Source organism: Pteropus medius, unplaced genomic scaffold (assembly GCF_902729225.1).
Source record: "Pteropus medius unplaced genomic scaffold, Ma_sr-lr_union100, whole genome shotgun sequence".
NCBI classification, from domain to species: Eukaryota; Metazoa; Chordata; class Mammalia; order Chiroptera; family Pteropodidae; genus Pteropus; species Pteropus medius.
In genome coordinates this window covers 2,576,048-2,588,649 of record NW_024342466.1, presented here as the reverse complement: position 1 = coordinate 2,588,649, position 12,602 = coordinate 2,576,048, and the positions used below count along the sequence as shown (strand labels likewise).

The following is a 12,602-nucleotide window of genomic DNA, read 5'->3' as shown; positions in this document are numbered from 1 at the left end:
CAGTCACAGTCCGGACCCACTGAGGCCCGAAACACACGTACGTACACATGTGTGTGCGGACATGGATTTCTTAAATTAAGAAGGCACGAGATTCTGGTCTCATGAGTCACCCTAGACCCCGACATGGCGCAGGCCTGGGGGTCCTGACGTCTCACAAAGGGTAAGCGAGGCAAACAAACACGAGCTGAACCGGGCCTGCTGGTGGGAGTGGGGGGGGGGATCCCCGCAGGCCTGGGAAGCCGGGAGCAAGGGCTCTGCAGCCAGAAACCAGGGCAGGAATGCACGAGGCCGAGATGGCCACGCCGGGGGAGGCTGGGAGCCGAGTGGGAGCCGCGGCCGCATGGAGCTGCCTGGACCTGCAGGCGGCCGGGCAGAGGGCAGGTGACCTGAGGCAGGGACACAACAGCCACGCGGGTGTGGAGACACGGGTCATCAGAACAGCGGCTCTGCTTCCGATCCAAAACCCTCGAGGAGGGTGGATGGGGTCCGGGGACGGGCCACACCCCACTGCCCTGCCCCTCACCAGCAGAGGCAGAGAGGACAGGGGCGGGGACTGGTGCGGGGACAGGGGTGGGGACACGGGCAGAAATTTCAGGCATGGAGTATTGCTACCAGTTAAAATCAAGCATAACTCACAAAACTCCAAACGCACGAAGGGACAAACCACCGGGGTCGGGGTCGGCAGAAGCACTAAACCACAGAACTAGGCCCCCAAAGGCTGAAGGGGTTTCGTGGTCGGGCATGGGAAACGGAACGGCTGTGCATACAATCTTTAAAGAAACAGGATACAATTAAAAAAGAGAGCAGGCATGACCGGACAGCCAGAAACTCCCGGGAGCGAACAAATACACTTAAAAAAAGCAAAAGAGGGTGAACTGGCAGATCTATGCAAAACTAGACATTATGCGACAGAGAGCGGGGAAGGACATGGGAACTTGAAGAGGCAGTCGGTGGACGAGTGAACGTGGGGGCCACAGTGAGGTCTGCCGTCTCACCGGGGTCCCAGGGGGACAGTGGAGAGACCAGGGAAGAGGATGACTTACGAGGTCATGGCTGAAAACTGATTTAGAGAAAAGACTTCACAGAACCAAGAAATGCAACGCGTCCCTTGCAGAATAAATAACCATAAACACACATCTGACACATTGGAATGAATCTGTAATAAATCAGAGAATGCCTGAGCCCCGACTGGCTGAGCTCCGACCTCCTGTGTGACGTCAGGTTCCAGGCTTTGGGACAATGATGGGACAATGGCTGATGCAGTGGCAGGCCCCCCGGGACACGCTCGCTCGTTACCGGTCCTCTCCCTGGACACAGCCCGGGACCCTTACCTCTCTTTGAAGTTTCCGTTTTTCTGCCTTCAGCTCGTCTTCTATTTTTTCTGCGTTTTCGGCAGCCGATTTATAACGTGATACCTGACTCTCTAACCTTATTACCTGAAAGAAAGGAAAAGCCATACGTATAAGTCGACTGGCCTGTTTTCTTTCTCCTTATTACCTTGGAGGTCAGTGTAATTTAATACGATGGGAGGCTACGCCATGCAAGTAACGACTGAGACTTGCTGACTATCACATGGGTTCGAGCCAAGCAAGCTATTTGTGCGTATTTTTGAGGAACGCGGGACCGAAGCCCTGTTATTTCCCCTTGGACTCTAGTCAGAAGCGCGGTTCCCACGGTGCCGACACCATGCCACCACCTCTCCTCTGCGGGAGCGGTTCTGCTGGGACGCGGGCCGGTCCACGCTGAGGGGTGCCGGAGCAGGCGGGGGAGGAGGCAAGGCGAGGAGCTCAGGCGGGAGTGGGAGGAGGGGACGTGGGGACGACGGCACAGCACAGCCGGGGCCTGAGGTGGGCGACGGGAGCGGCCACGGCCCGCCCGAGACTTCCGATCTGCGAGGTCGAGGCGCGCTCACAAAACTCGGCACTCTGTGGGTGCGCTGTTCGCGGTTCTGCTTCTATCGAAATTCTAAACAGTTCCCGCCACGTGCGCCCACAGTGGAGCGAAAGACCACCTGTTCTTATTTCTCCCTTTGATTAAAGACACGATTCGCCCCAGATTTGGCCAGCCTGCCGGAGGCATGAGTGCCCCAAACCTAGGAACCAGAGACGCCGGCCTGGCTGGCGAGCGAAGGACGGACGTCCGGGCGACGGGGACGTCCCCACAGGAAGCGGTTTTTAACTAAATTATTATTTTTACTATCATTTTTAAAGAACGAAACCTTTAAAAACTCCCTGGCCCCATGAGCTATTTTCTACAACTAACCACTGTTTATAAAGTATTAGAACCGATGACACAGCCCAAATCCCAGGAAGGACCCTCCCTCCTCCCCATGTTCTTCCGCAGGAAATAAATTGAGGGCGTTTATTGGTTCTAAAAATCTCGGCTTCTTTTTGTCCTCAGCCTTTCAGGGGTGAGTTCTAGCAAATAAAACTTCAGTTAATCGACAGTTCAGCTGACTGTTACTGCTGACAGTGTGCACGTACATTTTGTTCTAATGCGGTTATCTCTTGCTCAGACTTTGCAAGTTTAAATTTGAGGTCGCTGATCTGTCTGTTGGCGTCCCCTGAAGGTTGGAAAAGAAGGAAAATTTGTTAAGCTCTTGAGCTTTGAAAATGTGAAAACAATAGTTACTGGGAACCAAGCCCTTGCTTTGCAATCATCTGGTAAATCTGTAAGTGCTGGCCTGTGCCGCCCCCAGTTCTCCTGAGCTGAGATGGGAGAGGGCGCTCTCTCCACGTACTCAGGCTGGGAAGCACCCAGGGGAGAGAGCGCCAGTGAGCAAAGAAATGGTGGAGGAGAGAGACTAGTGTCATTGCATCCCCTCAAGCCTCTTTCTATATTTCTGGCACAGAAAAATACCTTGCAATTTTCCCATACAATTAGTGGCACCCGGCATAGTAGACGTGGTTTCCTGCAGCGCGTCGTATGGTGGCATCTTGGTGCTCGCTTTTGGGCACCTGTCCTTTTTTTTAGGCTCAGACACACACATCCTTGCTCTGCCCACCTGCCCATCCTGCTCTATCCCACGGAGGGGACACCTTTGTGCCTTTGGACTCGAGGGCTATAGGGGACTGGGGGGACACGGGGCACTGTGTGCCACGATGGCTTTCCTCCTCCCGCACCCGTGCAAGGAAGCTCGCCCGTGCCAGAGAGCTCCCTCCCACGCAGGGCTTGACACTTACTCTGCAGATCCATTCCATGCAGGTCCGTCCCGTTTTCTAGGATGTCATCTCCGGGGCGTGCAGTGTCGAGCTTGCCATGCTTCTGTCGTTCTTCTAGCTGCCCTTTGAGCTTCTTAACCTGAAAACACCCACCGAAAAAGGATGTTAATTTCTCTATGCTCAACGAGACTAAAAAGCTGAGTTTAGAGCCTGTCGCAAAGGAAGCAGCACCTAAATGAAAAAACGCCCCATCAAAACAAGTGGAGGTGGCCTCGCTGTTATTTCGTGTGTCTCTAGGGTGCCAAAGAGACAGGAATTACATAACTGTGCACAAGAGAATCGGAATAAAAGGTTACAATCCTCCAGGGAGATAGGGAGTCTTCTTTAATAAAGAAATCAACACGAATAAATAAACTAACTTCTGCCAGTTAGTACTCTTCTTATTGGACAAAAACGGAATTATACTTACGATATCGGGCGTGAATTACTTTGTAATTCTAGCTGAAAAGTCATTTCTAAGGTTGAAATTCCTCTTGAATTCAGAGGGGACTGTACATAAAATGCTGGTCTGAGAGTCAGCAATCAGGGGCGCTATTAACCTCTGCTCTGTGCACCGAGGAGCCAGCAAGGGCTGTGACTGAGGCCCCCACAGAACCCGAGGGAGCTGCAGGTGTGCCTCCTGCACGTGCAGATGTGTGGAGCTGGAACTCGGCTAACGGCTGTGACCGTGGAACTTCCCGTGTGTGACGGGGGGTCTCCCAGCCCTCGTCCTGCTACATTCTGCAGACCTGGTGGATGTCCACCCCCCCCCTCCCACACACACGCAGAGCAGACCCCTAGGCACGCGCAAACCACCGGTGCACGCTGCTTTAAGAAAAAGTACAGAGTTGCCACGGATACAGGTTTTTAAAGCATCACAGGAGCTTCGAGAGACTCCTATCATATTTAGTGCTTGCACGATTTTGAGAGACATCGTCAACGGAATTGTAAAAAGTAAGGCAGCTACCTCTGATTGGGCTTACGAGGGAAAGTGAGAGAAACTGCATTTCCTTAGAAAGTGATTGTGCAACGATGTGACTACTGTCCCGTGCGGGACAACTGCTTCGTACTTCTCGAGGCGGAAGAGAGCCAGGAAGGTAGACCGCGGGGAAAACAACTCGGACCAACTGTGTAGCAGAGACGGACCTGCCGCAAAGGGGAGCTGCTCACTGAGCGACTACACAACGGCCTTTAGGGACCCGCAGAAGTACGAGCAGCAGTGTTTGGAACGACTCAGTAACGCCCTTGCCTCCCAATGGTTAATCTAGGCCTTTTGCGTAAACATTCATTTTAAGCAGCGATTCAGTGCCACGGCCTTGGGTCTTCGAGACGCCCTCCTGCGGCTTCAGATGCTCTTCTTGGACGACAATATCAAGAGCACCGGTTGGCTCGACAGTTACTTTCGGGCACGATGCTTTATAGGGGTTCTGACGGAGGAAGAAGGATGGGAAGGTTCACGGGTTCAGGTGCCCCGTCTGAGAACACGTAAAGTCATAGAAAGATTGTTACCTGTTGCAGTAGGCATTCCCGTTCATCGACGAGCTTTTTCAACCTAATATCTGAAGAAATCAGAAAGAGAACGGGTTTAGGTGACTCCGTGGACCGCGCCTTCCAGCGGATCGCTAAACTGAACGAGCATCGCGGTTAGTGATGATGATGAAGGTATTATACACGTACCACAGCGAATGAGGCCACACACGGGACGGGGGAAGAATTCGGCCACGGGAGGTTGAGTGGGGTCAGCCTCCCGCCACATGCTCGTCTCGTCAGGGGCAGCATCCGGCCGCATGCAAACAGGCTATCTTCTACTTTGGGTTAGCATGCAAGAGCTCTAGGGCCAAACCACGCTGCAACACAAAATCTCACAGGCTTCTCGGTTTAACATCGTCAGCAAGGAGCAAACACCCTGAGACCCTCCGTGGAATGTCACCGGCATCTGCGTTAGCCCTGACCGTCCAGGTTTAGATCCCGGGCGACACACCTGCCCGACCCTCGCTCTCGTCAGGTGCTTTTATTCTTTTGGGGGAGCTGCAGTAATAGTCCAGGTTTCTGTCATCCCTCCCAGCCCAGATACATCGGGGGGCACATACGTAAGCATCTAGAAATCTCCCCAAACATCTCCCTGGGGGGTGTCTTCACAGCACAGTGCAGGAAACCGAGGCGGGGGCGGGGGGTTCGGTTCGGAGGCTTGGTGAACTCCTACGCCAGTTTAAGGGACAATTAGGATGACGCGATGGTGACGGGAATGTGGATGTGTACTGTGCCCTCGCCCCGTGCCGGGCCCTGCTCTGGCGGCTCACGCCATCAGCCCCTCGCCCCACGAAGCAGTGTGGGCGGGCACCATTGTCACGTCATTCTGGGGACTTGGGGCCCAGCACAATCAGGCGACTTTCGAAGGCCTCGGGGCCCACCCTGGCTACTTCACTGTTTTCCCAAGTGGCAACTCAGGCCTCGGAGCTGGACCCCGATTCCTGGCCCGAGGTGCGAATTCCCAAGGGGCCAACACGCTGATTAGCTTCTGATTAGCCATGTGACGCAGAAATAATTCGCATAAAATGCCCCCTTGTTTCCACTTAAAAATTTTTCCAACCCCCCTAACTTGCTATTTTGAAGGTCACAAGTGCAAAATAAACAAAACCGGAAAGTGCTAAGTGTCAGATAAATTCATGAGCCTTTTGCGTTCTATTTTGATTTATATGCAAATTACTTCTAATTTTTTTCCTTCCATAAACCCACCCGAAGCTGAAACAAAAATTTTTTGTAGTTATAACCCCGGTTATTTTTCTCAACGTCACTTTTCATTTTATCTTATATAGTTTATGTTCCTACATACAAAACCTACAGGGGCATCATAAAAAATGCCGACTATATCAGAAAGCGGTCTCGAAGCTCATAGGTGTATTATACAATTTTATTATTTTTCTATTAGAAGACTTCAAATACCCTAGTGAGTTAAAAAAATGTTACGATATAATAATAGTGCTGGCAAAAAAATAAAAAATGATAATCGGACCTTTAGTCTCATGGTGAGAATATAGGTCCCATGCGGTCGGTGGCAGGCTCCCCCAGGCCAGTGTCCTGGGCCAGGACAGTGCCTCCTTATAAAAGGCAGAACAGGGACAGGCTGCTAAAGACAATTCTTCCTCCTCCTGTTCACAGGGCACTGCGGATGGGAACCGCCTACGTCGGCCCCGCTGGCTTCAGGTCAGCTAACAGCTGGAGCCGTTCACAGCTGGAAAAATATATAGGTCTTCGACGCAAGAGGGGTAGTGTGTAGGGGGAAAGGGAAAGAGAGAGGGGTTTTCTCCTGCAGAGTCCTCCCTACATGTGATCATCACGATGAACACGCATGTATGCGGAGCATGACGCATGCGCGCACACACACGCACACGCAACTGGAGCCTGTATGTTTGGAACGAATCTGACTGTGACGTTCTCTTGTTTTGATGGCCATGGTGGCATGCTGGATAGGGTGATTTCCTACGACAGGAGATCCCAAACTGTCTAAACTCCCAGAAGGAGCAGTTCAGGGGCATTGGGTTGTCCGTTCACTAGACGTTATAGAAAGTAGTCAATGCAACAGCTCTCATTCCTAAAAACTTTAAAAATGTTTACTGCTTCCTAACCTTCCTATATTACAAAATAAGCACCTATAATTCAAAACCTCAGTTACCTTTCTCTGTTCTCTCCCTACACCCCTAACGATACATAATTATACGTAATTACACATATTATTCGAAGGAAGACTCACGTTCTACATACGGCTCTGGTTTGGGCTGAGAAATATCTGGCTTTTTGATTAGAGGCCACGCTTTCCTCTGCTCTGGATCACGGTGAAGCCGCAGTGGTCCAGGCTCCTCCGGGGATGTGCCTGACAGGTAACCTTGGATTCTTTCCTGAGTCTGAACCTTCCGACACGGAAATCGTCCCAGACTGCCTCATATGCCTCCACGCCTTCCTAAACGTCACGCTCCTCAGGTAACCGTTTCCCGATGACCTAAGGGCCCTCGCTACGAACGTGGGTGACTGCGCTACCGCGTCACTTCACCCCGGGAGCAGAGCATCTGCTGCTCACCACGCAGACCTTCAGATTACGGAGAAACGGTTCGGCTGTTCAGAATCCTTTTCCTCTTTCGTGCTCGCTCCTGATTCCCACTGTCCCTTCCCCCTAGAAGCGGGGTGCGAGCTGCTTATTCGCTGGCACAGCGCCTACCACACAGGAAGCCATCAACAATGTTTATCAATGAGACAGTGAGGGAGCAAGCGAGCCTGCTGGCTGGCTGGCTCGAAGACCGTGACGTACGCCACGCTATCTTTAAGTATGTCATTGAATAACATGGAGCGTCAATCGGTTCGATGCTTTTGCCATTTCGTGAGTTTGGCCCCAGAGGCCTCTCGAACTCAGAGCAAGGTGTGCACCCAGCACGAAGTCAGTGACACCAGCGAAGACCCTGAAAAGCCCTCTGGCCTGGGCTCTGCAGCAAGCCTCGTGCTTTGCTGCTCGCAGGCGGGGCCTGTCCGCCCCTGGCCCGCCACTTCCTGCCACTTCCGCACAGGCGGTCAGAGCTCATCTGCGGTTCTCGCCGCCCTCCTCCAAACGCTCTGGGTCCTGGCATGGGTACGCAGAGCGACGGGATGGGGACCTTTCTGCAGTGGGGTTCGTCAGAACCCCAGGGCCGCAGGTGACATGGTGGGGGCAGATCTTCGCGATCCTCCCCAGGACGGGCCGATGGCGGCCCAGTCCAGACGCCAGGGACGGAGTGTGCGGCATGACTGGCGAGGGGCTGGAGGCCCGAGTCCCGCAGATCCCGGGCCAGAGCCGGCACCTCGGGAGCAGAGGCCGCCTCAAAAGGGGCACGAGGCGTGATGGCAGCCACGGCCGGGCTGCCAGTGGCTGAGAGAGCGGAGGCACAGGCTCGAACACTGGGACAACGTTTTTATTTCAGTTACATGATGACAGGTCTGCCTCAAATTTTGCTGAGGTTTTGGTCTCTTTTGCACTGAGCAGTATCTTGTGACAGTATTATGACATCATACAATCTCATAAAGGGGGCCCACCATGCATCATGTGCATTCCCTGGTGATTTTAACAGTTTACAATTAATTTTGAATTTAACTTTACCATTATATTTTTAAATGCTTCTTTATGTAGAAAATATGTATCTCGGGAAGACCAAAACAAGAGCTTTTTAGACAAGAATACACTGAGAAACAACAAATGAAAATATCTAAACAAAATATCAAAAGGGATTCGACTGTTTAAAATATCCTGTAATAATCTAATTAGCAGTTTGCACAAGAACAGTACCCGTTTGTATAGCTCTTTTGAATCTGACAAGTAGTTTTAAGATTAAAAAACAATTAGAAATAATTCCCTCCACCCAAATATTGCACAGGAAATGCAATTTCAACATTCATCTCTTCCAGAAGAAAAAAAAAATTTAAAAAATCTTTGTATAAAATGACTTTGGTACATAATCGGCATGAAGTCAAAATCTCCTACAAATAAACTCAGGTACCATCAGTGATAAGATCTAAAAGTATTGGTTGAGCTAAAACACTTCTATGAGGTAAAGACAGGGTCTCCTAGTGCTGTGAGAAGCCTGCCGGCCCTGACGTGACAGGAATTATCGTCCTGTGGTGCAAGTCTTATCACTCAGTGAAACTATGTGCTGTTTGGACATTTATCACCTTTTAAAATAAGACACCACACAGGTTACAACATACATATCAAAATCAAATTTTAAAAAAGTATATTTGAAGGAGAAGTTAATTTAAATATCTATGATACTCATAGTGTGGACATCTCAGAATGCTATTTGGTCATTTCAGTTAGATACTGATACACTTGGTCAAGAATATCCACATTCATATCGGCCTAAGGCAAATGTTAAATATGTTTATTTTGACTTTAAGCAGACATATAAACGGTGTGAAAGTGTTTACATACACACCGGAATGCACTCCGAACTTAACAGATAACAAATGTGTCCTCCTTTCTAACTTGGTGATAACCTTGATGAGATATAAATCTACAAGTAACAGTCTATAACTTAAAGTAGCAGATAACGTGGTAGTTGATTGTCATACGGTGCGGTGTGTCTATGCGATCTGGAGCATTCCGTGAACCTCTCACGTGGTGATGACCTGCAGGGGTCTCTCGCAGTTGGACCTACTGCGCGGCCCCTGCCCGCTGGCCCCGCCCCGTGGGCGGAGCCCCAGCTCACGACAGGGCGCAGTCTTCTCTGCTCTTGTCCTCATTTCTGCCTCTCGCGTCTTCTTTGCCCTCGGAGCCGAGGTCTCCCAACGGCCCCGCTGGTGCCGCGTCGTGGTCTCCCAGACCGATGCCGTCCAGCGGCTCCCCGGCTCTCTGAGTCGGACATTCTGGCACCACGCGCCCGTCTGCGCCTTCCGCCTGGGAGGCGTCCGCCGGCTCGGCGGGGCTGCCGGGAGTGGCCCCATCGCCAGCGGCACCTTTCACAATGGCTTCGCCTAATTCTCTGTCACCACCGGCGCTAGTGCCTGAAGCCTCAGCTGTGGCATCTTCGAAAGGGAGCGGTTCCCCGTCGGCCGCGACGTCCCCTGACTCGGCGTGTCCCTCGCGGTCGTCTCCGTTAAGCTGTCCGCCCGACTCGATTTTAGGGTTTTCTGCACAGTCCACGTGCTCACGGCTTCCCGCTACCATGTCGTGCCCTGGATTTTCGGTTGCCTCATTTTGCGTTTCTCCACCTGATTTCTTCTCAGTAGGTGTGACCTGCCCTCCCTCCTTACTGTCACTTGGGGCTGGGGTCTGGAACGTTAACTCTTTTCTAACCTCCTGAGGGGTCTCTACAGGTGCCGGAGACTTTTTCTTCTTGTTTCTCTTTTTCTTGTTTTTTGACTTCTTCTGTGATGAATCCAACGCCTCCCCCGGTGGGTCGTTACTTTCCTCGCTGGGTTCTTTCACACCTAGGAGTCCCCTTCTGGCCTCCCCCGTCCTGGGCCCCGCTGCTCTCTGGCTGGCGAGCTCTTTCTCTAGACCACCCTCTGTGCTCGAGTCCAGCTCGATGAGAACATCTGCCACACACTCTTCCTCATGACTCGCTGTGTCACTGCTGCACCTTGGAGGACTCGAGGCTACTGTGCCCACCTGCTCCCCTAATCCGGTTAGCCCTGCCCCCGCCGCGCCCGGTGTGGGGCTCCCGCTTGGGTCCCCAGAGTCCGAGCTCGTCACCCTTTCAACCTCAGATATTGGCAAAGGAGCAAATTCCTGATGCGGTTTTGTGCTAACTTCTCCCACACTGGTTTTAAAATCTTGCGTTTCTTGTTCCTGTCGTTTGGCAGGCTTTTCGCTCTGGTTTTTGCTGTCCAAGGCATCACGACTGACCTCCCCAAGCCTCGGACCTGGGCTTCCACTATCTAGTTCACCCAAACACCTGGACTGCGCAAGGGGAGGCTCGGACCGGCCGCCTGGGGTGCTCACGACCTCATCTGACCCGACCTGCTCTGTACGTTCAAGGAGGGACGTGCTCTCTAAGCTCTGGCTTTGGACCTGATCCCCGTCTGTAGCATCTGCTAAGGTCCCCGGGGAGGGGGCAGTGTCTTCAGGGGTTTTCTGGTCCTCGGCTTGCTCATCGGGATGTAACGCCTCTGCGTCCACACAATCCTTCATCGGGTCCTCTTTGCGCTGCTCTTGCTTGGTATTCTGCAAGATTTCTCTTTTGCCCACATTCTCCACAATTCCACCGTTCACCTCCACTTCATTGGCTCTTCCTAAAAGACCATTGAGAAAGTTGAGGGGACTCCACGATGTGCCGACCACTTAAGACACATCACAGCGTACACATAAGCGCTCGTCCCCACCGGCCCCATCCCAGAGGCCTCAGAGAACCACCCGGAAGAGAAGCCCTCGCCAGCTCTGTGCCGCGAAGCAGCCACTGCATCAGCAAACGTTCCATCAGCCAAGGCCACTGCCACCATCTCCAAGGCAAGTGGCCGCTGGGGCCATTTGAGTGAGCTGATTCTCAAAGGTGAGGTTAAGTTTTAACAGACAGAAAGAGCTCAGGACCAGGCAGTGAAACACTCCAAAGGGACGAGTTTAAGGAAAACTTAAGCTTCACGCTGCCCATTCTCGCTTCTAAATGCACGCCTGGACAAGGCCTCCTTCAGCTGTCAAGCAGCACTGTGTGTCACAGGGCCCTCAAAGCGGCTTACACATAATCTTTGAAAGGAATGTTGAGGTCATCGGAAGAAACTCAGCCTCAAGGTCAATCTCAAAGGAGATACTTTTGCAAGAACTCACGTAACAGAAAAAGAAACCCACCCTCCGTCCCTTCGGCATCTCCTGAAAGTGGCCTGGGCCCTAAACACCTTCGCTCCGTCCCCTAAGGGGTTGGGGAGGCCCAGCAGGAGGCAAATGCTTAAAATCAGGACAACCACTTAGTTAAATGATTAATGAATGGTTCATCGATGAAAGAATTTTGAATTGAAGAACATGTCGCTGCTTTGGAAGGAAGTCATATTTTGGATTCTTCAGACTGACAAACCCCCAGCATGTAAGACGCTATGTCACTGGAAGTCAAAGCTTGATAACTTTATAACTCAGTGGTCTCCACGGTGGGTACACTTACCCCAGGGAAAACGGGAAGAGCGGGAGGGCTCCTATTTAGAGTTAATTTTGTTCCATGCTTTAAAATATTTATTAGTGCATACACGTGACCACATTTTATATTAATGAAATATACGCATATAAATTTAAAATAAACATACGTCTCGGGAAGTCCCCACAATTCTTCACTGATAGTGATGTGTGATCAAAAGACCGCTTATAAAACTGACATTTCTGGTTCTTTAAGTTTGTTTCACAGCGGGTCTCAAAGACGCACCAGGTGTGTGTCTGAACGGGAGCAGCATGGTCAGGTGCTCGGCTGCTCGGCAGCTCACACGAAAGGGGGATGGGACTAAAGGGGCGTATCTTCTCTCAGCGACCTTTACACAGTGAAAAGAGCTGTCTGTCTTCCTCGACAGTCACGAAGATACTGAGACCCCCTAGGAAGTCAGGCCCCGAGAGGCTGGGCCCCCAGGCTTCTGCATTTCCCGAAATGCAAAGAAATAAGATGAAAACGTCCAAATAGAAATTAAAAGTCATGGCCGGACGGGACTCCGGCCTCACTGTAGAAGCTGAGGCCACGCTGGTGACCAGCGACCAATGTGGAGCCGTACATGCGGCTGTAGCTTCAGGCTGCACAGCAGATTTTACCGGTTTATGCCAAAACCGAATATCATGTCAGATATTAATTAGTGAATCTTTTCAGATGTTTGTAAATTATATAAAATGTTCCTACAATCGATTGGATTCCCCGCTTTATGATCTTTCAGAAGCAAAAATGTGACACATGAAGGAATGTCGCCTCTGACAAGGGG

General features: G+C 51.5%; 1 protein-coding gene across 12 annotated transcripts in view; it reads right to left on the bottom strand.

Moving 5' to 3' along the window:
• LOC120600862 (leucine-rich repeat flightless-interacting protein 2-like) overlaps positions 1 to 12,602 on the bottom strand; it is a 73,138-nt gene that overhangs the window by 530 nt on the left and 60,006 nt on the right. For 11 of the 12 annotated variants that reach the window (XM_039860475.1, XM_039860482.1, XM_039860491.1 and 8 more), the window contains one exon: positions 8,122 to 10,952. In XM_039860475.1, the coding sequence (XP_039716409.1) occupies positions 9,424 to 10,952 (1,529 nt within the window). In that variant the 3' untranslated portion in view covers positions 8,122 to 9,423. Of the gene's footprint in view, positions 1 to 1,331; positions 1,437 to 2,483; positions 2,564 to 3,182; positions 3,301 to 4,709; positions 4,760 to 8,121; positions 10,953 to 12,602 lie in introns of those variants that run through there. The other variant, XM_039860519.1, reaches the window with a different exon arrangement.